General features: G+C 42.9%; 1 protein-coding gene across 5 annotated transcripts; it reads right to left on the reverse strand.

The window, feature by feature from the left end:
• Nucleotides 1-298: 298 nt before the first annotated feature.
• SEPHS1 (selenophosphate synthetase 1) lies at nt 299-24,150 on the reverse strand. Of its 5 annotated transcripts, none has more exons than XM_015872021.3 (9): nt 24,081-24,150; nt 21,089-21,350; nt 17,555-17,658; nt 13,866-13,973; nt 12,870-13,024; nt 11,982-12,072; nt 8,664-8,763; nt 6,955-7,167; nt 299-1,640 (listed from the first exon to the last, which is right to left on the reverse strand). In XM_015872021.3, exons 2-9 carry the CDS (start codon nt 21,279-21,281, stop codon nt 1,426-1,428), a joined length of 1,179 nt encoding a protein of 392 aa, XP_015727507.1. In that variant the 5' UTR covers nt 21,282-21,350; nt 24,081-24,150; the 3' UTR covers nt 299-1,425. The 5 variants fall into 5 exon arrangements, with proteins under 5 accessions (XP_015727507.1, XP_015727436.1, XP_085368461.1 ...); XM_015871950.3 differs by having other exon boundaries at nt 23,583-24,122; XM_085512335.1 differs by lacking the exon at nt 24,081-24,150 and adding an exon at nt 22,371-22,583.
• Nucleotides 24,151-24,526: the final 376 nt, after the last annotated feature.

The raw sequence follows: 24,526 nt of genomic DNA on the forward strand, positions 1-24,526 counted from the left end.
AGAGGAGGCACAGCCAGGAGACTTGCAGAGGACACGATCCAAAATCATTGCATATTCTGTGCTGACAACCAAAATAAACAAAACGAAGTGGACAACAGACTTGGAAATAACCTGTCTGCCCCCAGTCCTGACATGCAGGAGATATTCTAGATTACCATGGGACGTCACAGCTTGCAGAATCAAGCAAAGGAGTAATAGCAACAATCAGTATCATTACACTCGCAATAATATACAAAAGTAAGGAGGATTTCTCCTCTTTCCACTCTGTAATTCAGGCAGGAATCAAAAAAGTTCATGCTTTTATACAAGAGCAATAAAAAAAAATTAAATATTTATTTTGAATAACAAGCTAAAGTTCAAGCTGCAATGTTGGCAATGTAGATTTTAAACACAGATCACAGAAGCGTGCACAAAAATGTATTTGAGCAAAGAACAAAATAATACTAAGAATTATACTAAAACAGCTGCTGATTTTAAAGGAACAAAAAAGGCTTGTAATCACTATACAAAATATAAAATGTATTAAACACTACCATCCACAGAACAGAGGTTTATTTTAGCTTGATTATATTTAAAAATTATTTGTGAAGTTATTTATATAGTGAATTGTAAATGAATATTATACAGTAACCTCCTTTTGGTCTGCAAAACCTTTGTTGCACTATAGCACATCCAATCACATTGCAAAAAAAAAAAAAAGATTTTTTTTTTCCTTACCATCAATAAAGAAAATCATTGATAATACAGTAAATGTTGTCAGGTCTACAAATAATGAGATTAAAAAATGACTCCTTCGACTCTGAAGCTATTTCCATGCAAAGTCAGCACTTGATCGTTTCAACAGAGTGCACTACACCAAGCAATGTCCAGGGTCATTGATGCTCTTGGTAAGACTAAACCTTATAAAATAAAAACAAAAATCAAAGATTGAATGTAGTCATGCAACCCTCTCACTACTGGGTATACCCCCACTGTGTCGCTTATCAAATTTATTGCCTTTCTGGAATATCACTCAAGGCATCCAAATTAGACTTATGATAAATATACACATAATGAAAGGACACAAAATGCTATTTGACACTACTACTGGTAATGTCTGTGCTACGTGAAAGCACCTTTAAAAAGAGCCTATGCGGCAAGAGATAAGTGTCTAAAGATTCAAAATGAATCAACAGTATTGGATAACAATATAATTCTCAACTCAGAAGCTGCCTCAAGATTAGGTGCATCTTCAGTTAATGTAACAGGAAAAAAAGGCAATGGATTTTATTTCATTAATTGTATCCACTCATAAACTGACCTAAGGCCACCAGATGTGCAGACACAACAAATTTTCTTTTTCTTTTTTCTTTTTTTACAGTTCTTTAAGTTGTAGCATGATAAAGGAATAGATCTATTTAAAAACAAACAGCTATTTCATCTCTATTAAGAGGTGGCACCAGGCGTCGGGTTCACGTTCTGAGTGGCCACCTGTGGTGCAACTTCAATGATTCGCGGTTTGTCTATGATTCTGGCCGTGCGGTTGCCCTTCTCTACAATGCCAATAATCCACGCTTGGTGACCTTCGCCGTACTTTGGAGACTTGATCTCGGCACAGAAACGTGCTGCCTGTTCTCGTGGTAAACAGATGAGCAGACCTCCTGCAAAGAAAAAAAAGCAGCGCCTTTAATGTCTGGTTGCAAGGAATTTCAACCTTCGTCTGCCAAACTCCTACTCAGACAAGCACTCGGTGACTTCTGTCCAACTGCAGGACTCCAAGAAAGGCCATGGTGGATGAATGTGAGCTTTTGTTTTACAGAAACAAGTTTGCTCCTGAGTTCTGTGTTTGGCGCGTATGTAAACCCAAGTACACACAAAGGATGCTGGCAAAAAGACACCACGCTGATGCCAACAAATGACATCAACACCAGCACTGTAAACTTCCAACAGAGGACTGTGAAGTGCCTCTATAGGAAGCACACGCAGAAGTGTTTTGGATAAAGGTCATATTCAGATACCTGTAACCACACACTGGCAGCAGCTGATTCTGCAAGCATTCCTATTGCCTTTGATGACATCGTTCATCAAAATAGAGACTGTTACAACAGAGTGTAAAAGGCAGAAAATCAAACCCAGGCTTGATCCAGAGCCCTCTGACAGTCAGTCCCTTTGACCCCTTTTTAGAGAGTTCCCCTCCAACCTTTTTTAGCCTTTCCCATAAAATCTTTTCTTACAGAGACAACAGAAAAATATCGATTTACAAATGCTTCTCAGAAGCAGCACAACTGGTTAGAAAAGCTGCTATTCAGTTAGTAAAGCAAAGAACCTCTGCATTCTGAAATTCCCAAAGCACTGATGATTTTGCAAGTTAAGTATCACAGAATGACTTGGGTTGGAAGGGACAACACTTCACCAAGGTCACAGCCACCAACGTCCACATTTAGTACCAGACCAGGCTGCCCAGGGCCCCATCCAACCTGGCCTTCAACACCTCCACAGACAGGGCACCCACAACCTCTCTGGGCAGCCTGTTCCAACACCTCACCACTCTCATAGCAAAGAACACCCCCCTGATATCCAACCTAAATTTTCCCTCCTTCAGCTTAAAACCATTTCCCCTTGTCCTGCTGCATGTACTAGAGTTTTGTTGTCGGCTCTAGCACAGATTTGCGGCAGGTTCTGATCAAGTCATTAAATATTTTGGTGTCATCCTCTACTAAAAACGTTATATATTTTCTGTATTGCTTACCTTTCTTGCCATTTATGCTGCATTGCAAATTTGTGAAGAATTGCAACACAGAGCTTCAAATTCAGCTACTGGTGCCTAGTTAAACCTCCAAGATGCAGCACATGTACAGTGCTGCATTCCAAGAGACAGCAGCCTCTTGTAAGGAACATCTGATGCTTGGAGAATACAGTCAACAGCTTGGATTCACCCAGTCAGGAATTTGGGCACATGCTACAACTTGCTTACTCTTAAAAACAGTGATATCACCAGAGTGCCTGTGAGCTATTTGACAGCCTTGTCCTGATGAAGGGCAGCGGATCAGCAGCACAAATCATGCCAGCAAGCTCTGAGCCAATCCTGGGCACAAAGTGCCACACGCTGAGTCAGCCAGTCTGGGCTCGGTGCCACCACCTCCTCCCCTGCAGTCTTGTTCCTCAGTGGCTCTTGGACAGCAGCTCAGCACCCTGGGCACCTTTACATTTGCCTTTCCAAGCTATGGGGAAGCAGCAATTACTGAACAAGAGAATTTATAAGGATACACGGATGTGTGAAAGTTTATTCTTTTGGTTCTGTAGGAAACAAATGAGGGTGCCATCGAGAAAAATACCTACCTCACTCACAGAGATTTCTGAACCTAATATCCAGTAACAGCAAAGAGCAGAAACAGCATAGCATCACTCCATAGGTAACAGAGAAATCAATTGCAAAGAAATTATGTGTCATCCCAATGATAGGCTCTAAATCAAACTGAAGAGCGACTTCTGCCAACTTTTGCTGCAGGCAAATCAGGGAAGAGATTTATAAGTTTATAAGGGTTTACAAGCACGGTGTGCTAAGCAGTCACAATGGAGTGGTGGAAGTATAGTGAGATAGTACCAAGAAAGAGCATGAGGATAATCTTTGTTACCTCTTTCCCATGCAGGCTTTTCTGCAATTTTGAATCGCTTGTACAACCACCCTGTTAACATTCTATGGTAAGACCAGGAAAATATACTTAATTCCAGTTGCCAGCTGTAACAGATACCTCCAATCCGCTGGCTACCCCTCACACTCTGATCTATAACCCTTAAGAATGGGCCTATTAGCAGTAGGACTCTTGCCTGTAGCAACTGTAATTACTTCTCTGGCAGGCTGACCTGTCCCTATAACCCTTTGGTTAAGTTCTAAGAGCTTCCACTACATGACTGGTGCTTCCAGCTGCTTTAAGTGCTTTTTGTCCCATACAAAACTACAAGAAGCCTTCACCTGTGCAACATGAGAGCCACCAGGAGTTTAAGCTTCTGCAACACAGCTGTGGACAATGAAGCAGAGGTGCCGCTGTACACTGAAGCATGCAGCATTTCAGGTTGTACCAGCTTTCAGAGCTCTGCATTCACTGCTCCTGAAGACAAAGCAAACGCAGACTGAACGAACAAATGGCTGCAGTGGTTTGAGAGTTTGTTGCAAGCTTCTTTTTGGGAGATGGAAAGGATGGAGATACTTATTTGTTCTACATTACCTTTCTACAAGTGTAAGGGTTTTTTTTTTGCTTGATTTTTTGCTAAGTTTTGAATATTGTTATTTTTAAACTGTTGCACTGCAAGCAGAGAACGGCCCAGAGGAAGAAAAAGGACAGACTAGACAAAGCCTTGCAATTAAGAGATGATTTATAAACAGCTCATAAATCAAAATCAAAGTTTCCTTGCTTCTGTTAACAGCTCTCTCATCGTGACACAGCCCTTTCTTTTCTATCCATTTATGTTCACAAGATGCATGGAAAGACTGCATTGTTGAGATACCTCTGCTACACTAAAAAAGCTGTCTGACACCTGATACCGGCTCCAACAACAAAACAGGACTGGCAAAAATACACACATGCCAAAAGTATCCCATGCAGAATATTTTTCTAACTTCTTTCTGCGAGCAGTCAGTCTGATAAACAGAATTAGGCTCTTTAAAATAATCACCTGACTGCAACTTTAACCATTAACCAAGAGTTACCTAAAAGAGAGCACAAAAAACTCATGTAAAACTGGCATTTTCAGAAAGCAAACCCTAAGCCTGGAGGATAGAACTCATGACACGAGATCTTTCCATCACTGACTTTTGTCAACAGGTGCCCAGCAAATGTGCACTGGGAAAAAACCACCAAAACAACAGTCTTAAAATCCATTCAAATTGTTTTCCAGCACATTTCTCACTGCCTGCTCACTCTGCTGAAAAACAGCTGTTCACAAATGAAAAAGCTACAGCATTTCTGGAAGTTTAAGACAACAGAGCAAAAATGTACATTATATACTTTGGTATGAACAGCCCCCCTAAAAGGCATCCTCCCAACTGGGCGTACAGGTACAAGCGGGCACACACTTGCCTCCATGAACATTAAGCCTAGGACAGAAAGTATGCAACCGTGTTGGACCATCTGGAGTTAAGCACAAAGCCAACATATGCTGCATTGCCTTCAGGACACAGCTATCGAGTCCAGCTCTTATTTGGCTGACCACCCTGTAAGAAATCCCCACAGTAATTTTTAATGTAGAAACGCAGTGCTGTGATGAAATCAATAGACATGTTCTTTCGAGGTACCCAATGCTCACAAATAACCAGATGTGTCTCACTGTTTTATTCATCACCATCTATCTCTGTTGAAAGGTTAAGCCAATTCAGAGTTTCAAAGGCACCTCGTGCTCTCACTCCCAAGAAGGATTTGGAAGTTGGCTGTTTTCCTCTTCTGAGCGCTCTTGCAGCAGTGCATACATCTGCATTGGTTTTATAGTCTAGTGAAATGACAGCCTTGTCCCCACAGTGCAAACAAGTCACCACTCTTAAGATTCAGGCACTCAGTTTGCAGCTGAACTATTCCATGCCAACTGCCATTTAGCCAAAAGAGCATCTTGACTTTCCACTTCTGTGCCTAAGCTACTTTTTAACCTCTTTGTAACTGGTAACAAATGCCCTGTATCCAGGACAAGAGGCAGCATCACTTGCACACCAGTTACATGGGTTTGCAGGTAGTAAGAACCTGTGTGGTGGTACCACCTGTATTTACAGCTTGCCAAGCAGCCATCAGATATTTCTGGCCTCAGCTGACTGAAGCTGGATTAGAACTCTTCAAAGGGTTCACATCCCATCTCCTATTACACATCATCCGAGCCACACACCCTCTGTAGGACAGAGCATCTGTTATAAACACAGATGGCTAAGGAACAATGCAGCAGATCACAGTAAGTCATGTATTCACTGGGGGAAAAGTTTATGGCTCTCGCTGTGATGCCTCTTTCCAGATCTTCAGACTGTTTTGCTTCAAGGGGCCCCCTCTGTTGTGTACTGCACAGAACTTGGACAATACTTTTGGAGAGCAGGAAGAGGGTGGGGAAAGGAGATAAGAGAAAAGACATTTGTTACTGTATCTTCTTCATTTCCCAAAGTGAACAAATAAAACTGAAGAAGAATAACAAATGGAACAGAAGATTTGAGGGGAAAACAAAATACAGAGATGTCCAGCAGAAGAAAGTGATTATTCCACTAGGCAAAGTGGCCTACACTTACTAAGAAGACAGCATTCAAACACAGCATCAGGAGTTTTTAATAACCTGAAGACTCCAAATGAACTCGATGTTCATAGCCTGATTTTCATTTTGTCTGTATTCACTGCCACTGCCGAATGTCAGCTTTATTAAACAGAAAACTCAAGAACTGAATGGGTCAGAGACTAAATTCTTTTCTTGCTTCTGCTCACAGTCCCTAACATCAGGTTTTTTAAGCTTAAGGGCAAAACATCTGTATTCTTGATGATCATGGACTGAGGAGGCCTCCCTCAGCCTCTGAGACTGGCCCACTCAGCACTCAACTTCACACATTCATAATGAGAAACAAAAATATAACTCGTTTCATGAGGAAACCTACTGCACGTAGCTTGGCTTTTTCAGAACACCATGCCAGCTGTGCTGAGATGCTCAAGCATTCACTGTTCTGGAGTTAATAATTACGAGAAAAATAGGTATCAAAAGAATTCAGAACCATCATTGACTTTCAGCTGTAAAGAGTTCCAGATGCCAAACACAGCAATGGTTTCTGTAACAGTGTTTCATAAGAACAGGACGACAGTTTGGAAGTCTGGCTGAAGAACTTGATTATGAACAGTTCCACGACCAATACTCTTTAACTTGACTAAAACTCAAACACAAAATACAGCATTTAAACATTTGAAATGTTCTCATATTCTAACATGGATTTAAAAGGAAGAGGGTGATATAACTGTCACCTACCTGAAGTCTCTGGACAAGTCCCATGCATAAGGCCAAACATATTGCCACAAGCCTTACTGACAGCAGCCATCTTAGCCAGAACAGGAAGGTTATGAATAACAAAGGACACCTCATTTCGTTGCTGCTTGGCAAGGTTTTGTGCATGTCCCAGGATTCCAAATCCTGTGATGTCCGTAGCTGCGTGTGCATTGAAAGTGTGCATAAGTCCAGCAGCTGCAAAAGAGGGAGAAAAAAAACAAACAAATCAGCAAAAAAGTATCAAGGAAAGCAACGTTTCAACAATGTTATGCAGTTTCAATGTATACCTTCAATGTGAATCAGTTCTGCTTGCTGTTGAAATAAACTATATGGGTCTCAAAATAAAAAGACCCCAAAACTGTTTGTGAAAGGAACTGGAATTTCAGCAAAACAACACGCAGCCCTTAAGAAAATTCAGTCTGCATTTAAGATATTAAATGATGCTGAAAATTCAATAAGGCAGTTATATTTATGAGCGCGCCCTATTAGACATGCTCGATGAGTTTATATTAGCAGTCCATGGTAAAGGGCTTTGCTCCAGTTTTAAGCTTTTCCAAACTGAGGGTGAGAAGTTCCAAGCTCAGCTTTGCCCTAAAGGCACGGACAAGGTTCATCTCGCATCAGTTTCCCACATCTGCATTCCCTGACAGACCAAGGAAAAAGAAATAAATCACACCAGAACTTAAAGTTCTGGACTCTTAGCTGAAGAGCTTAACAACTCCAGAAGGTTACAAGGGAAGGAAGGGGAGCTGGTGGATGGACAGGCAGCACGAAGCCCCAGCCTCCCCACCTACACAGCCCTGGGTACCAGCAAGGCACCTCAGCAGGCAGGACAGCAGCTCCAGTTCTCAATATTTAAGCACTGTTAAAAGGGCCTGATAGAGGGGAGGGGAGAAAAACAAAACCAGGAACATTTTGCCTGTCCCAATACACGAGCAGGACTGAATGATCTTCCATAAGACAATGCTGGTTATTTATTATTCCTGGAAGATTTTGTGAAAGAATGAAAGACCAGTGGGGTGATGTAATAAATACCAAATGAAATCTGAATAAATAGAAGATAGATTTAACTATCCCCATTCGTTCAACTGAGAAGGAAACATCTAATTTTGTTCTTGGTTCATCTGAAGATACTTTGAACAAAGGGAAATCTTGCCTTAGAATCTCTATGGTAAAATATGACTCCTATCAAAATTAAAAGGGAAAAAAAAAATGGTGCTACATATTCTACACTTTGGGAAACACATAATATGGCAGAGTTCCTCATCTAAAACATTAAATTGAAGCATACAATAATTAAGAGCTTTTCCTTTTTTTTTTAATTCCATTTCCATTTATTTTAAACCAACCAGGTCCTCCTGAGTTCTCTGGGCACAAAACCCAAAAATGAACAAATCCAACATAATTTCTAATTCGCTCCGATGTTACCCACAACACTCATATGAGTCAGAATCATCTCCAGCAGCATTTGTGATTTTGCTGCATAATTAAAAGAGGGCGTTTGATTTTAATTTCCTTGCTTCACAAACACTGAACAGCAGAAAGACGTGGCAGAAGGAAGGGAGAACACAGTTGTGTCACATTTCCCCCATGGCTGTAAAATGAAATTAAGTATGGAATTGGAAAAAGAAAAAGGAACAAAAAAACCCCTCCACAATCCTCCCCCTCCCACCAGACGCGTTTCTTCTTACCTGTTCGATTCAGCCTTGCCATATTCATCATTGCTTCCTGGTACGCTAGTTCTACATCTTCCTGTGTTACCACTAGTTTGATTTTGTTCCACTTTTCTGGCTAATGGATGAAACAGTGAGACAATTTTCTTAGGTTTTTTTGTCTATGTATTTTAAAACACATTCTTATCATTGAAAATTCTAATCCAAAATGCACTTGTTTTTTTTTTTTTTTTTAAACCTCAGCTTAATAATACAGTGTATAAGAATAATACAGTGTTTTACTCAGTGATGCTGAAGCCCCCTTATGTGCTTTACCCTGCTTGTACCCATGTGAAGTTCATCTCAAGTTCTATGAAGCACCAAAGCACCTCAAAGATTGCTCTCACTTGCAGATTGGAGTGGAATAACCCACCCTATGCAAACAACTCCTTCAGCACAGCTCTCTGGCTTGAACTCTGCAACCAAAAAGAAACTCTTTTTGCTGGGTGTTGAAATTCTGCATCTCTCTTAAAAGTTCTTCATTTCACATCTGGACCCTTTGATAAGGAAAGGACACCGATACCCTGAAGTCTATTTCTCAAGGACGTACACTGGGGCAGGATGCAATCACTCCAGTGAATTAGGATTAAGTTAGTTTCATAGCATTTATTTGCAGTTTACTATCAACACATCCTTCCGCCTCTTCTCAAATCTCACATGGATTCGTGCTTTCATCACATACTAAGCAACACTTTCTCATCCCAAAAGGCTCTTCTGATAATTTAGGAAACGGTACCTTATAAAGAACAACCGTTTTGTTCAAAGCTGAAGTAATTCCAGATCCAGAAGGAAACAAAGCAATCATTTCACTGTTTAGATCAACACCTCACACTGGTTTGATTTCCTTCTTTTTGCAACCAAAATAAAATTAAAGGGAACCGAAATAAAGATTTTTTTTTCCTACAGCCACAAAGCCTACACTGCTATTGCAAAGCATAAATGCATAAAAAATGTCTTACTTAACCAAAGGTGGAAAAAATGCTGAGAATTGTTGTATGACGCTGCACTGGCATCAAAAGAGGCTTGTCAAAGAGGATCTTATCCTTAACAAATGAGAACTGACTTCCAATGATGTAAGAAGGAATCCAGAAATGGAAAGAAGGGAAAGAGGCTGGTCAACCAAAACAAATCATGGTGGTTTTTTTAAAGACCAAGGAAGAACAGAAGTAAGATCAGGATATCTGAAATTAGGTTGAACTTGGTTTGACCAAGTAAGTAAGAAATGCATTACTATTACACACAGGACAGAATTAAGATTATTCTTACTTCTGTTAGACTGAAAAACCCAAACAGCCATTCTTTATTAGTTTTTAAAGTATGTTTTTGAGGCTGATCATGGAATGGGAACAGGTCAGGTAAGAATGGCAATCACAGATGTGGTGAAAGCAGGTAGTGACTGCACCTGAGCAACTTAGGAGCCAAATTCACAAAGCTCCATCACCTCCAGCACATCCCCGACTGTGGTCCCCCCTATGGAGCCCAGCTCCCTGCAGCCTCTTCACAGCTTCTTTCCTTTGCATCCCACCACAGCTGCTGCCAGCAACGTATCCGGGGCTTGACTGCAGCAATGCTGCCAGTAACCAAATACAGAGGAAAAGAATTTGCCCCTGTTTGGATCATGCTTCCATTAAAGCAGCTATTGCACGGTTGTTGCCATAAATCATCCTTTAACTAGTCATCAGGAACTCACTCACTCTGTGTTTTTCATTCTTTCCCCTCCAAATTTGTTCTGCAATCACGTATCTGGAACAGGCTGCACAGGGGGGTTGTGGAGTCTCCTTCTCTGGAGATATTCAAGACCCGCCTGGACACCTACCTGTGTGACATGGTGTAGGGAGCCTGCTTTGGCAGGGGGGTTGGAATCGATGATCTCTAGAGGTCCCTTCCAACCCCTACAATTCTGTGATTCTATCTCCAAACGTTATTTTCCCTTCTTGGCCTGGGCATAAGCTTGCAGTGCTATGTACCCTCTCTAACATACTTTTCAATACGAAGTCAAATTCCATACTGAAGCTTGATTTACAGGTGAGTTTGAGATGGGTAAGTCTAGTTTTATTTTCTTTACTCTTTCACAAGACAAAGCCAAAGAAAGGGCAGCAATGATACTCAGAAATTTTTCACTACAAGCAAAGATATATGCTGTTTACTGTAATAAGAGAATTGATTTCCTTCTGTCCCCATTTTTCAGACCAGAAAGTGCTTCTGGTTGACAGTCAAGGAAATTACAAGTACTTGAAATATGTGGAAATTCAGAGTATTGTTAATTTGCAAGTCTGTTTGTCAGTAAAATAATAGATATGTAAAGAAGTGAGATTATGACCAGAAAACAGGCTATAAAACATGTGTCTTGCTTCACTTGATTTTCCTATCAAGATTATCTGAGGCCTTGATGCTTGTGTCTGACTGGAAAATGTAAGATTTTGCAGAGGCCAAGAAGTCAGGGCCGCACCCTGTGTATTTTAGGGGAAACATTATTTATCTGGTTGCTCACACTTCAGATTCCAGCAATGGGTGAAGCCGGTTCTCTCCCACTTTTGTTAACGTAGGCTTTGGAATTAAAATTCAGGCTAAACTGATTTCAGCTCACTCCTCTGCCTGTCTATTGGCTCAGCAGTCCCAAAAGCAGAAAAGATGCATCTTTTAAAAACATAAACTGAGCAGCTATAATACGGAAGACATACACTGGGAGCCAGACAACATAAGCTGATGCCAATTTTGCAGTCACATTTCAGTTCAATAGTTACATTTTTGCCTGAAGTAACAGATGGAAATATGTCTGCATACATAACGCAGCTAGTATTACTCCTACTGAATGCACAGGATAATACATGTGAAAGGTGGAGATATTTCCACGTACAGAAGCAGAAAGTCTATGAACCCAGACAGCAGTCTTGGCCTAACTGACATCAATCAGCTTTTGCCAACTACTTTGGCATGTGGAATAGGGCATAATTTTACCCAGGGTGCTAATCTGTTGTACTGTTAGTCACTGACTCTGTTACAGCAATGCCAGAGAACTAGCTAAGAATTAGACCCAATTAAGATAGGCTCACTAAACACAAAACGCTAAGCTGTCTCGGTTCCAAAAGAGTTTTGCATGTAAGAAGATAAGGCTGACATAACAAGGAGGAAGAAGAGGAATTAATTTCTATATCATTCCTGGCTGAGCACTCAATATACTTTTCAGTGTGAAGAGTATACGCTGCAGCTTTTCCTTCTGAGATTTTAAGGGAATGGGGAAGGTCACCTTTTCCTCCTGCCTCTTTCCCTTAATTTTGGTTTTGGCAGTGTACTCACAATATCCAGCCACTGGTGGACGGCTACAGCCACTTGTGTTCCCAAGGGTTTAGTTAATACAAGCACATCTCCTGGCACTGCATTGTCTGGCCTGAAAGCAAAGAATTCATATATTAATTACAGAGCGAGAGTCACATGTTATTAGGAATAAGTGCTGATAATTAGATTTTCACAGACCCGTGTATCTTATTGTGCAGATAAAAAAAGACTAATAGCTGAATTACCCTTTGAGATTCATTGCCAAGGGGTATCACTGAGCAAAAACGCTGTAAACTTACTTAAAAGTACGAATCCTTTCTTGGAATAGAACAACACTTGCAATCAGACAAACATAAAATTGCACCCTTTCTTTCAAACTACTGAAGATATAGAATAGAATAGTGGAGAGAAACAAAACCACCCAAACTATTTTGCTTACTCAGGATATAAAATAAGCATCACTAGGATCACAAATTCCTTCATACAGTGTTGCATGCCACAGTGGAACATTCAAGATCAGCTCCAGTTAATCAGCCAGAATGATGTAAACACAGCAATGCTCCATTTCTCTACAGCAATTAGTAGGTTAATTGGGAGGTATTGCATTTTAAACTCTGACAGAAATTTACATCCCACAACTATCTTGAAAACGTGTAAAGGTTAGAAGCTTAACTGTCCTGTCTAAAGGAGAAGAGCAAAAGATATCAGGAGAAAAGTAAAAGCACATGCTGTTTTAAAAAGCAAAGAATGGACAGAAGAGATGTGGCAACTGCTCTGTGCTAAGGACAAATGCAAACAGGAGAAGGCACTGCTTTACTCATCAGAAGACAGATCACAACATGGTATTTAAAGGACTTTTACTGTATCCCGTCAGACCAATGCCTTTGATGGTTGAGTGATTTAACTTACATTATAAATTCATTAGGCTGACAGACTGTTGTGGCCACTCCTCCTAAAACAATCCAGGGATTTAACACTGTTTGACCACCAGTAACTGATGTTCCTGCCTCTTCTGCTGCATCTTTGAAACCCTGGATTATTAGAGGTATCACTTTGTCTCTTTCCTAGAGATCAAAACAGAAGTCAGAGTTCCATCCACAGCAGTGCTAGTCATTTCAAGACAGGGTTATGGCTTTAATCACTCAAGTCAAATTCCCTAATGGCAAAAAGCTAATGACAGTCAGCCTGCAGAAACCACGTTATCCCATAAAGCTATGGCTTTACAGTTCCTTGTAAAATGCTGAAGAAACATTCTCCGAAAGGTCACATATAAAAGTAGAAAATTCAGAGAGTTCTGCAAACTCAGAACAACTATTCTGCTATTGTAATCAAGTACAGCCAGAAGCACAGTGCAATAAGGCAAAGTTAAATCAAGCTGAGTTCGGCCTCCACTAAACCTGTACCATTTCAACTAAGTTTCTTTTAAGAATGAACAAACCTTTTTTTTGCTAGAGAAAACAATCATACGTGCTGGTAACTTCCATCAAAAAGAAAAAAAAAAATAATTAAGAAAAAAGAACCTAGTTCAGTTTCCTCTGCTTCAAAGAGATGCAACAAAGCTGACATGAGGAAACCAAAAGTATCTATCCAAATTAATACATCAATTGCTAATCAAATCCTGCTTCAAAGCAGAGTAAACAGGAGCAGAAACTCCGTTTTTGTGGGGATCACAAAACAGAAGCAAATTATGATGCCACAGAAGACTGAAGATTTAGTGAATAATCTCACAGAGTTTATGAGGCAAGACTTGCACTATGAACTGAGGAACTGACTGAGCCATCTCTTCTTTAAAAAGATTCAAAATTTGAGGAGAAAATACACTAAAGCTGCATATGTTCTAAGTACGTATAGAGTACGTATAGTTGTTTGGGACCTTACTTCAGAAGCAGGTACCCCAAATCTTACCCTGTCTGTCATTTTATTGCTGACTCCGAGGAGCATCAACATGTTGTCACATTCTGTGACCCCCATGGCATAAAGGTCACTTAAGACATTGGCACATGCTATCCGTCCCTGAAAAAGAAAGAAGAAAGAAAGAAATCTGCATAAGTTCAGACAAACACCTGCCACACACACACAAAAATGCTTTTTTTGCATGAGTTTTGATTCAAACAGCTGCCTGTTCCACAGGTTGCTCAGCTCCTGAAAACCACCCATAGGCATGGCATGATCCATCACATGCAAAGCATCCATCTAGAAATGCAGATGGCAGCTCCTTTGACAGGAAAGAACTCATCCCAGTTGTTACACTGCATTAATTTACAGCTGCAAGGAAGCTTATGTGAGAAGTGAGAACTAGTTGCTTCTGAATTGGAGTGCACAGGAGACAGGGAGCTGGATGAGAAAGCTGTTCCCCTGCACCACCTCTGAGGCCACACTTACTCTCCAGTTTTCAGGACAGTACTCTTCTTTCCAGAGGACACAGACTGCTTGTAGCACACAGGGCCACTCAGGTGCTTTTCCTGTTAGGATGTCACTAATGAGCTGCCTACGGAAGGCACACGTGGTTCAGGTCTCCCATACGTGGCCCTGACACCACTTAGGAGCATGCACAGCTGTTGAGGTGATACAACTGTCTGTCCTCCATCACTTGGATGGTGTGAGACATGCCCCTCCTCTGTTCTTTCTTCAAGCAACAGGATAATGCTGAATTTCGCTACAGCAAATATGCTTGTATTAACTTCCCTATGAGCACACATCACTAACAAAACTTTATTCAAGAGAGCTTGCCTTCTGTCAAACATTGCTCTAATAAACACTGACAGGACTGAGAAGGGTTCACTTGGGTGACATGAGCTTAACTACTCTTATTTTGCTAAATTAATGGATCTGAGTTTCTCAGCGAGTCAGGTTCTGTTGAATATAAACCCAGTAAAAATGAGACATCAAGTGTCCCGATGAAGACATAACTTTCCAACACAGGATATGTCTTCAGGGATGGGAAATGATTTTAAAACCCAAATTCTGTTTTGTTCATCTGGAAAGCTCCAAGCATTTTGTTTTAAAAGCTTTAGCTTCCCAGCTGCAAAACTGTAATTGGCATCTGGTTCTACGATCTTAAACCTGTGTTTTTCATAAAGTTCAGAGGCAATGTCATCATGATAAAAGCAATGTGCTTATTCAACACTGTTTGGACTACAGAAATACACTTTAGTTGAAGACATATTTATGGAGCAGAGGGAGAAAAAGAAGAAAGACATTTAGATGCATTTCTACCATCTCCAAGACATTCAAACCTAATCACACATCCAGAGTTCTCTGCAGTAATTGGTGTTAGCAGGTTTCTGATGACATGAAATAACACCTCCAAATCACAATTAAACATAATCCGGTTTTCTATAAATTCAAGAGCTTCCAATGGCATCAAGGGACTCCCTTGTATACTCAGAATATGTTTTAATTTATATCTCATACCATTAAGAGAATAAGAATGAGCAGTGGACCACATAGTTTGATGGATATTTGCTATTATGCTGCTGGATGTTTACCAATATCAGAGTCCGTCATTTTCCTTTTCTGGAAGGGGACTATGAAACCATCCTTCACTATTTTCAGTACTTATCAAACCAACTGCTGGTTTACACCTTGTTAAGGAATGACAGATAAGTTTCTAAAACCACACTGACAACAGCTCTCTATTCCAGTAGTCCAAGGTCAGCACAATGTTGCTTTTGCCAGTTGGCAATGCCATTAAGGCAACACACTTGGAGAGTGCAAGTCACAAGTCTGAAGCACCAAAGGGAACTAAATGTGGCTTATGAACCCCAATAGATGGAATGGGATTCACAGATGGGTCAGCCTAGCTGTGTCCCAAACCTCACCTAGGCTCATGACTCATTGAAACATAAGAATCCACTGGTAATAGTGAAAACTTGAAAGCCAAAAGATGGAATATCAGCCCCCTGTCCACAGTGTTCAATGAAGGTTCTTAAAAGAGCACCAGAAGTTCCCTGTAAGAGAGAACCAGCCAGTTCTCTGTTCCTGTAAACCAAAATGCCTCTCCATGTACCACAAAGGGGGCCAGTACCAGCTCTACTACTGGAATCTTTCTACCACTATGCCTGGTTTCCATGGCTGTCAACTCTTCCAGCCTCAAATCACGTAAACTGAAAAGCCCCATGGGAGATACAAATTTTACAGGCATACACTGTAGTGATACTTCAGACAACACACATCAGGTGTCCTCAAGAACAGAGCCAAAGAAAAGGGGTTGGGAGGGATCTAGGAGGAGAAAGGAAGGGATCTGGGAGGGAAAGCAGCAGCTGGATGGATAGGAGGAGCCCGTCCTGAAAAGCACAGATGTGTCCAGAGCACACGGCTTTATGCAGCCTGAACATGAATCATAACTCTTGATTCTCACTATTCCTCAGCTCATACAATTTGCTAAGGGCTCTATGGAAAGCTGTATTCGCCTCTCCTTCAAATCATATTGGTCTAGAAAAGAAAAAAAGCCATCATAATGAAATTAACACTGAAGAGTTAGGAAATATTGAAGTTATAGCTGATGGTGCCTGGGGATCACAGTGCAGACTGACTCACGTGCAATCACAGAAGCTGGATTAAGACCAAATTTACATTCCACTCCGATCACACTGGCCTAAACCTCGTCTGTATATAGACCCATGTCTCTACTACATCACCTCAACCCCTTTGTATCCCTGAAGGAAACAATCCATGTCCTTCACTGCAACCTTCTTATACCATCCCTTATAAATCTTCGTTACGAGGTGAGAAAAGCTTCTCAGCATGATTCAAACCTACTGAACAGGTCTAAAGAACAACCAACGAAACAACAAGAGAACATGCAAACATATAAATAGCAATAGAAACATCGTCTAGTGCAAAGAATCAAACTCAAATTACAGAAAACACATCTCTTAATGGAGATGAGACTACTCTCTTAGTAGACACTTGGAGAGCTCCTTGCAGCTTTTCTAGAGCCCTTTTAAACATACACTTGTTTTCTCACTATCTTCTGTTCAAGTCAGTGCTGATCACTACCCACACCACCACAAAGGAACAAACTGCAATGAATTAAATGAAACACAGACATGGAAGGAACCAAAGTCAAACAGCATGTGACTTCTGGCAAGTAATTCAAACACATTCATCTGCAAATGGAGAGAGTACAGTGGGAAAACCAGAGTTCACAAAGCACTCTGAAGTTGCCAGGTGCTATTACCAACTCCTGTCATTGAGGCTTTTCCAGTTATAACATGTTGCCAGTTAATTCAGAAGCTCAAAAAAGGCAAACTACTGCGCGGTTCTCCTAAGCGGAGCTTCTTGTCTGCTGCTCTGTAGCTCCCCTTTAGGGCTTTTTAGAGCCAAATCTTACAGAAGAGATGGAGGGAGATTTAAATTCAGCTTTCATCTACAGCAAAAGCACTGCAGCACTCGTGGCTGACATGGAAACGACTGCAGGATCAAACATCGCCCTTCCCTTTTCACTTGCATTTGGGAAAGACCCTGTATGCAGTTATCAAACAGATACTGCTGCACATCTAGGAAAAAAAAGGTCAAAAATGCCATCAGATAAGTGAGATCAAACTGAATCAACAATATATTTAACTAACAATTCAATTTAGCCAACTTACCATCATATAAGGATCATCCACAATAGGATAAATATAATCTGTTGTCTGAACCAACGACAAACCTCCATGTCTTAATGGAATAACACAAGTGTCCATCCCAATTCCTGCAAAGAGAGAAATTCAGCACTGAGGTGAGTGACTTTATCCTCAGTTGTCTGTTGGTCCTTACAAGAGACCTTACAGAACACTGCCGGGAAATACAGCTCTCAGTTCTGCCTGGGGAGAGGCAACAAATCCCTTCCTTGGGAAAGCAAATCACACAAGTGAGGAAGAACAGGCAAAGAACGAGAACAGACCAAAGCAGAGGTGCAAATAACTATAAGCAACAACAAAACTACAACATTTTTCAGTTTGTTGCATTACAATGAAGTACACTCCTTTTAAGAACGCCTGTGCTTGTATGTATGTATTCATGTTAAAAGCCAAGAGGAACTCTGTAAATCAGTGTTGACAAAAGTAAACAGGGTTTCCTGTCACTCCTAACTCAACAAAAACACGGTGATGGTTTTAAAAGGGCACAGTCTCACTTAAGGAGCACTTCCTCACTTCAGGTGAAACAAACAGCGCCGCAAATCACAGCTGAGGTCCTTGGTCAAAGAGGATTTGTCTACTTGGAGATCCTGCAATAGCGTTCCCCCTCCTTACTTCTGGGAGGCAGCAAACTCATCTGCTAGACTGGGAAACACTGGAGGAAAACAGCAATACCACAAATGCAGCCTTCTCTAACTGCAGATACTTCAAACAGAATAAGCAATATGAAAACCTCCAGGCATTTACTGTGATGCAGGAGTGTGTACAGAAGCGGCTGGTCACAAAGCAAAGCACACTAGCTGCCCATGACCCCTGTTGATTATCTCCAGCCTTGAGGCAGCAGCAGGTAGCCTGCCTCCTTCCTAGGCTGACAACAAACTGCTTGGCACCACTTTGTATACCCAACAGGGCAGGGCTCCTCAAAACAAGCACTCTTCAGGGAGCAGATGTCACACAGCAATTTTCCCCCAGGTACAAACAAAACACGCTCCTACCAAGAACTACAAGCCAGCATTTGGCAGAGTCCTGCCCACGAACACTCAGCCGCTGTCATCTGAGCTCCTGCTGAGGACACGGAGCAGAAGGCCTGAGGCAGAGGCTATAAAGGCAGAGAGCTACGGAGGCACAAGGTCTTGCCTCAGAAGAGAAGGGGTACTCATAAGCAGTCATAGGGGGCTGTTCATCCTCTGCTTAAGCCAGCAAGCTGCTATGCAAAATGCTCAGCCCCTCCAGAGAAGCACATAGGAGCAGTTAAAGAGGACGGGCTCACACACAGAGGTCTCAGCTCACCTATTCATGTCATAACATTGCATGATTGACCCTTTGTTGTTTCTGACACTCAGGCACCATGGGCTTACTGAGGCTACGTTTAAGTTCCATGCAAGAAAACCCAAACAAACAAACACAACAAGAAGGGCTGATTGTAAATAAGTAACTATTCAAAGAGATGACTGAAAGCGACCTGAAGGTCTGTAACAGCTCAGGGAATTCCTACCAACCTGCAGTTTCTTACTCATGGATATAACCACAGACACAGGTAAGGCTCTTCTGGGTATGTCCTCCTATGAGGACAGGCTGAGGGAGTTGGGTTTGTTCAGCCTGGAGAAGAGAAGGTTGCGGGGTGACCTCATTGCAGCCTTTCAATACCTGAAGGGAACTTACTCCCAGGAGGGGAGTAAACTCTTGGAAAGGGCTGACAATAGCAGGACACGGGGAAATGGTTTTAAGTTAAAAGAGGGAAGATTTAGGTTGGATGTTAGGGGGAAGTTCTTCACTAGGAGAGTGGTTAGGCCCTGGAACAGGTTGTGGATGCCCCATCCTTGGAGGTATTCAAGACCAGGATGGTCAAGGCTCTGGGCAACCTGATCTAGTAAATGTGTATGTTTGGTGGCCCTGCCAGGCAGGGGGGTTGGAACTACATGATCCTTGAGGTCCCTTCCAACCCGGGTCATTCTGTGATTCTGTGTGTGATTCTGTGGGTAGCACCACTTGTGAAAGTGAGGGATGCTGAGCCTGGAAGGGGTAATTTCCCTTCTGACTGCATCTTAAAAGAACTGTGCATACCACAAAGGCTGTAAGGTTACCTGTCTATCCCTTTTAAGCATGAGAGGTAATTAACACCTAACTTATCTAAAGGCAAACTTATTAAAGAGATTCTGTCACTGGAAGCACATATTTAAGAGATGTGATTTCTCCACTTTCCACCCTATCAGTAATTCCATTATGTAAGAGTCTTTAAGCTTATAAGGAAAAAAAGCCACAAAATGAAACCAAACTATTACTGAAATTAGAAACTTGCCAAAATGAAATGTTGCTGCAAATAACATTTAATTTAGAGAAAACATACATAAATAGCAGATTAGGAATAAAACAAACAAGAAGTGTCCCTCGTTAGGCTATATTAAATTGTAGTGCCATCCCGGTCTGACACACAATTACTGCTTATGTATTTCATACAAAGATTGCTATTGTCTAAGTAAGAACACGGGCTCCTTACTGATCTCTTGTTGAATTCAATACTGGAATAACAGCTTGCAACCTGTTACTCTGCTAATGGATAATTAGCCATATTAAAATAATTTCAAATAATGCTGTTGGAAACTAAATCGATAATTAATCAACTTCAGAATAAATACAAAACCAATATTCCTAAGCTGATGAAAAAATCAACCCTGCATTGCAAAGTGGAGATGACCACACAGGGCACAGTAAACATGAGGGACATGGTTTAGTGGGAGCTATTGGTAATAGGTGAACGGTTGGACTGGATGATCTTTGAGGTCTTTTCCAACCTTGGTGATTCTATGATTCTAAATAAGCAAACAGAATAGAAAACGCCATTAAACACGTTACATTCATGTCTCTACATCAATATTAGGTACAGTAGCTGGTGTCAAAATACCTACGTTTGCCCTGTTCCCCACGTAGGTAGCTTGTGTATATTGTTTTCCCTTATTGCTTGCATCATTGTGCAAATACCAAAGAGAAAGTGAAGGTGGCAAGAACACACATGTTGGGAAGAGCCCTTCCCAGGTGAGCAAAAGTTAAGAGTGGGGTATAATGAGAGGACTGAAAAGAATCACAGCTGTGAACCAGTCTGCTCCCAGTCCCTCATGTTCTCTGCCCCAGGAATAAGGGGAAGGGAAAGGAGAAGGGAACTTCACCTTTAAGTCAGCTAAGGTCTATTCATTGCACTACTTTAATGCTCTGGATGACAACTGATACAATTTCAGCTTGGAAAGCATCTACTGGGAAGAGGGAGGAGACCAATTCCTAAGCGTGTCCCTGTCGCTCTGGCCATTCCTGACCATTTTTTGTTCATAGTTGAATGCACTGCAGGATGTTAAACAATATTGTTCTCATATCCTCGATGCCAACCAGATTAACTCTTCAGATGTCTGGGCGATGCACGCGCATTACACAATGTACAATTCTCAAACATTAAACAAATAGCCACCACGCAGACAAAACAGATCACACACAACTAGAGGAGCAACTACTTACCCAGCCTGGGCATAACTGCCCCAAGGAACTGTTCATCTTCCTGAAAATGGTTTTCTTGTAGAGATTCGAGCAGCTTCTGTAAGACATCCTGAGGCACTTTACAGCCTGTGCCCTTCAGCTCCGTGAAGCGGGTCAAGCGGAAGCTCTTGTCCAGTTCGTAGCTCTCTGGGTTAAACGTCTCTCGAACAGACATGGTTCTCTCCCACAGAGCGCTGGCCTTTCCCTCCCCAGAACAATGGTATTGGTCTCCCTGCTGATCAGTCTAATTGGAAAAAAAATTGGGAACATTAGAAAGTCCCGGGGCCTGCAGTACAACGGGTTTTCCATATAGTTATAAAGAGAAAAGTGCAAGAAATGACAGTTCTCAGAGCAATGGAGTGGATTTCCAAAAGGAAACACAGCCCTCATACTGCAACACACCCAGCAGAGACATCTATTTGTACTTAACACAGTGTAGGGCCACACTTTCAGCCATTTATGTATTAATCGTGTAAGTCTTTTCAAAGCTCAGCTTCAGATGTAAGAAGCTGAAGCTCCAAAATACACTTGTTCTCCATGGGGGAAAACAGCTCTGGTGTTATGTTGGTACAGGTAGTGGAGGAACAAAGGCTGTATATAATCAGCCTTACAGACATAAGAACACTGAAATCTTCCCGGCCCCACCAGCCCTTTCTTACTTATCCAAGGATACAGAGAGCACACAGAGAATTGGCCATTTGGATGGTAATGTAAAAAAGACACTGATGCAACTCATTTAATAAAATTCTTAACAATGCACGGCTAATTTTAGAACGTTTTTCCACTCTGACTCACTTACAAGCACAGTCCAAAACTAATAGAGGCCTAACAAAAAGGCTGACTTCTAAACAGGAAAGGATGGGATACAACACCATCCGTCTGCCCTGCAGAAAAAGCTTTCAAGAATCTCAACAAGCAACCTGTGCGCTGTGGTTTCCTAGAAAGCAACGATCCTGCCTCACAACAGCAAGAGGAAGAGAGACGGTATCACAGAGAGATGATTGTGCTGATGAGCTTAAGCTGAAAGGGAGAAACTGACAGCGCTATCAGTGGGAAGGGAAGGGAGGGAAGGGAGGGAAGGGAGGGAAGGTGCCAGCTGTGCAACCAGCTCACCCTATCCACCACTTATTACTGATTATATCACAGAATGAGCTGGGTTGGAAGGGACCTCAAGGATCACGTAGTTCCAACCCCCCTGCCTAGCAGGGCCACCAAACATACACATTTACTACATCAGGTTGCCCAGGGAATCACTTAGATATACCTTGAAGTCTACTAGTTTGCTGAATATGTTTTGTATGTTTGAGGTATGGAGCCCTGTGCAGGGTTTTCCCTCCTCTGAGAGGCGCGTTGCTTCGTTACAACAAATCCCACAGCCCGGGCTCGGCTGGGATCCAAACTCAGTTACCCAGACGTGTCTTGGAAGAGCAATGAGTTCAGCTCATAATTGGAAGGCAGCAGCATGAGGCACTGAGCACTTGCAATTAAAAAAAAAGAAAGAAAAAAAAGAAGATATACAAGCTGAAAAACAACAGAAAGCAGAGACAAGGGCTTTTCAAGTAGGGTTTTGAGTTGTGTGGGGTTTTTTTTTTGTTGTTTTTAAACACTCCGTTCCAATGAATTCCAGCAGTGCACAAGCAGCAGCAACGTCTGCATTACCCCCACAGGAATCCTCACCCCAACATTTCTGTGCTCAGCGACCCCTGCCCATTTTCACAGGGAAGCAGCCACGTAAGGTTTGAAAGCCCACTAAGATCATCTAGTTCAACCATTTGCCCACCCCAACTACGTCCACTAATGACATCTCTGTGTCACTGCTTTCTTTGAACGCCTCCAGGGTGGTGACTCTACCAGCACCCTGGGCAGCCTGTGCCAACACCTCACTGCTCTTCCTGAGAATTTATTCCTATTATTCAACTGGAACCTCCTCTGGTACAACTTGAGGCCGTTCCCCCTCATCCTATTGCTATTACCTGGGTGCCCCCAGCTCATCACAACCCCCTTTTAGGCAGTTGTAGAGACCAATAAGATCTTCTCCAGACTGAACAACCCCAGTTCCCTCAGCCACTCCCCATTAGACTTGTGATACAGCTTCATTGCCTTTCTCCGGACACACTCCATTGCCTTTCACATAGCGAGGAGCCCAAACCTGAGCACAGCCCTGAGGTGCGGCCTAAACTCTCACAGCCCACCAGGAACTTCTGGCAGTCCTGTACAGATTGTGAAACCACAAGCAAAGCTCCTATCTGAAAGCAAAGAGCGAAAGAGCTGAGTTTATTGAAAGATTCCACGGTAAGTTTTTATTGAAGACCTGTGGAAAGCCACACGGAGCGATGCCACGGCTCCATGCAGGACCGATCTCATGGTGCAGCCCCTCCAGCACGGCTCTACACATTCATTATCATCATTCTACCTTCATTAACCCCTCGCTTCCCTATAGAGCAGAGCGGAGCCACACGGAGCGCCTCGTACCTACCGCTAAACGGGCGCCAGGCACCGAGAGAGGCCGGGGCCGGCCGGGTCCCATCGGCGGGGTCACCGCTCGGCCGAGCCCTACGGCGGGACATGGCTGAGGGATCCCTCAACCCCACGGCCGGCAGGACGAGGAGAGCGGGGCCTTCTTTGTGACGGAGGAGGAGCAGAACGAAACGCTTCTCCCCTCCGTTCAGCCCCTCGGGAGCGCGCACAACGCGGCCAAGCAAAGCGGGGAGGGGAGGGAGGGGAAATAAAAATGTCGTCGGGTGAAACGATTTAACCCATCCGCTGCCGGATCAGCTCGGATCATCCACCGAACCGCTCTGTCCCCTCAGGGCTGAGGGAGGGAGGGAGAGCGCAGGGCCCGGCGCTGCGCACCTCAGGACCCGGCCGTACGGCACCGAGCGCGGCGGAGGCGAATTCCCCTTTAAATCTCCCCCCCTTCCTTCACTCCTTCCCTCCTTCCCTCCCTCCCTCCCTCCCCAGGTCTCCCTCTTACCGGTTCTCCTCCTCCTCCTCACCCTCCTCCTCCTCCTCCCGCAAACGGGACTCCCGGCCCTTAGTCCCACAATGCACCGGGCGCCGGGCTCCCTCAGCGCCGCCTGAATAGAAATGCCGCCACCCGCCGCCGGGCACGAAGGGGTTAAACCGCCCCCCCCACAGCGGGAACGCGCCTCACCGCGAGAGCGCGCACGGCGCGCCCCCAGAGTCACAGAATGAGCCGGGTTGGAAGAGACCTCGAGGATCATGGAGTTCCAACCCCCCTGCCTGGCAGGGCCACCAAACATACACCTTTACTAGATCAGGTTGCCCAGGGCCCCGTCCAACCTGGTCTTGAACACCTCCAAGGACGGGGCATCCACAACCTCCCTGGGCAGCCTGTTCCAGGGCCTAACCACTCTCCTAGGGAAGAACTTCCCCCTAACATCCAACCTAAATCTTCCC

The sequence above is a fragment of the Coturnix japonica genome, chromosome 1, assembly GCF_054131305.1.
Source record: "Coturnix japonica strain WE chromosome 1, WE-NBRP24, whole genome shotgun sequence".
NCBI classification, from domain to species: domain Eukaryota; kingdom Metazoa; phylum Chordata; class Aves; order Galliformes; family Phasianidae; genus Coturnix; species Coturnix japonica.

What these genes read in the sequence shown, in the direction of transcription:
- SEPHS1 (XM_015871950.3), bottom strand. Translation starts at nt 23,633, where the DNA reads ATGGGACCCGGCCGGCCCCGGCCTCTCTCGGTGCCTGGCGCCCGTTTA. An exon ending in GGCAGTTATGCCCAGGCTGG is followed by an intron (nt 17,659 to 21,088) that starts GTAAGTAGTTGC and finishes CTCTCTTTGCAG; the next exon opens with GAATTGGGATGGACACTTGT. An exon ending in CAGCCTAATGAATTTATAAT is followed by an intron (nt 12,073 to 12,869) that starts GTAAGTTAAATC and finishes CTTTGCTTTCAG; the next exon opens with GCCAGACAATGCAGTGCCAG.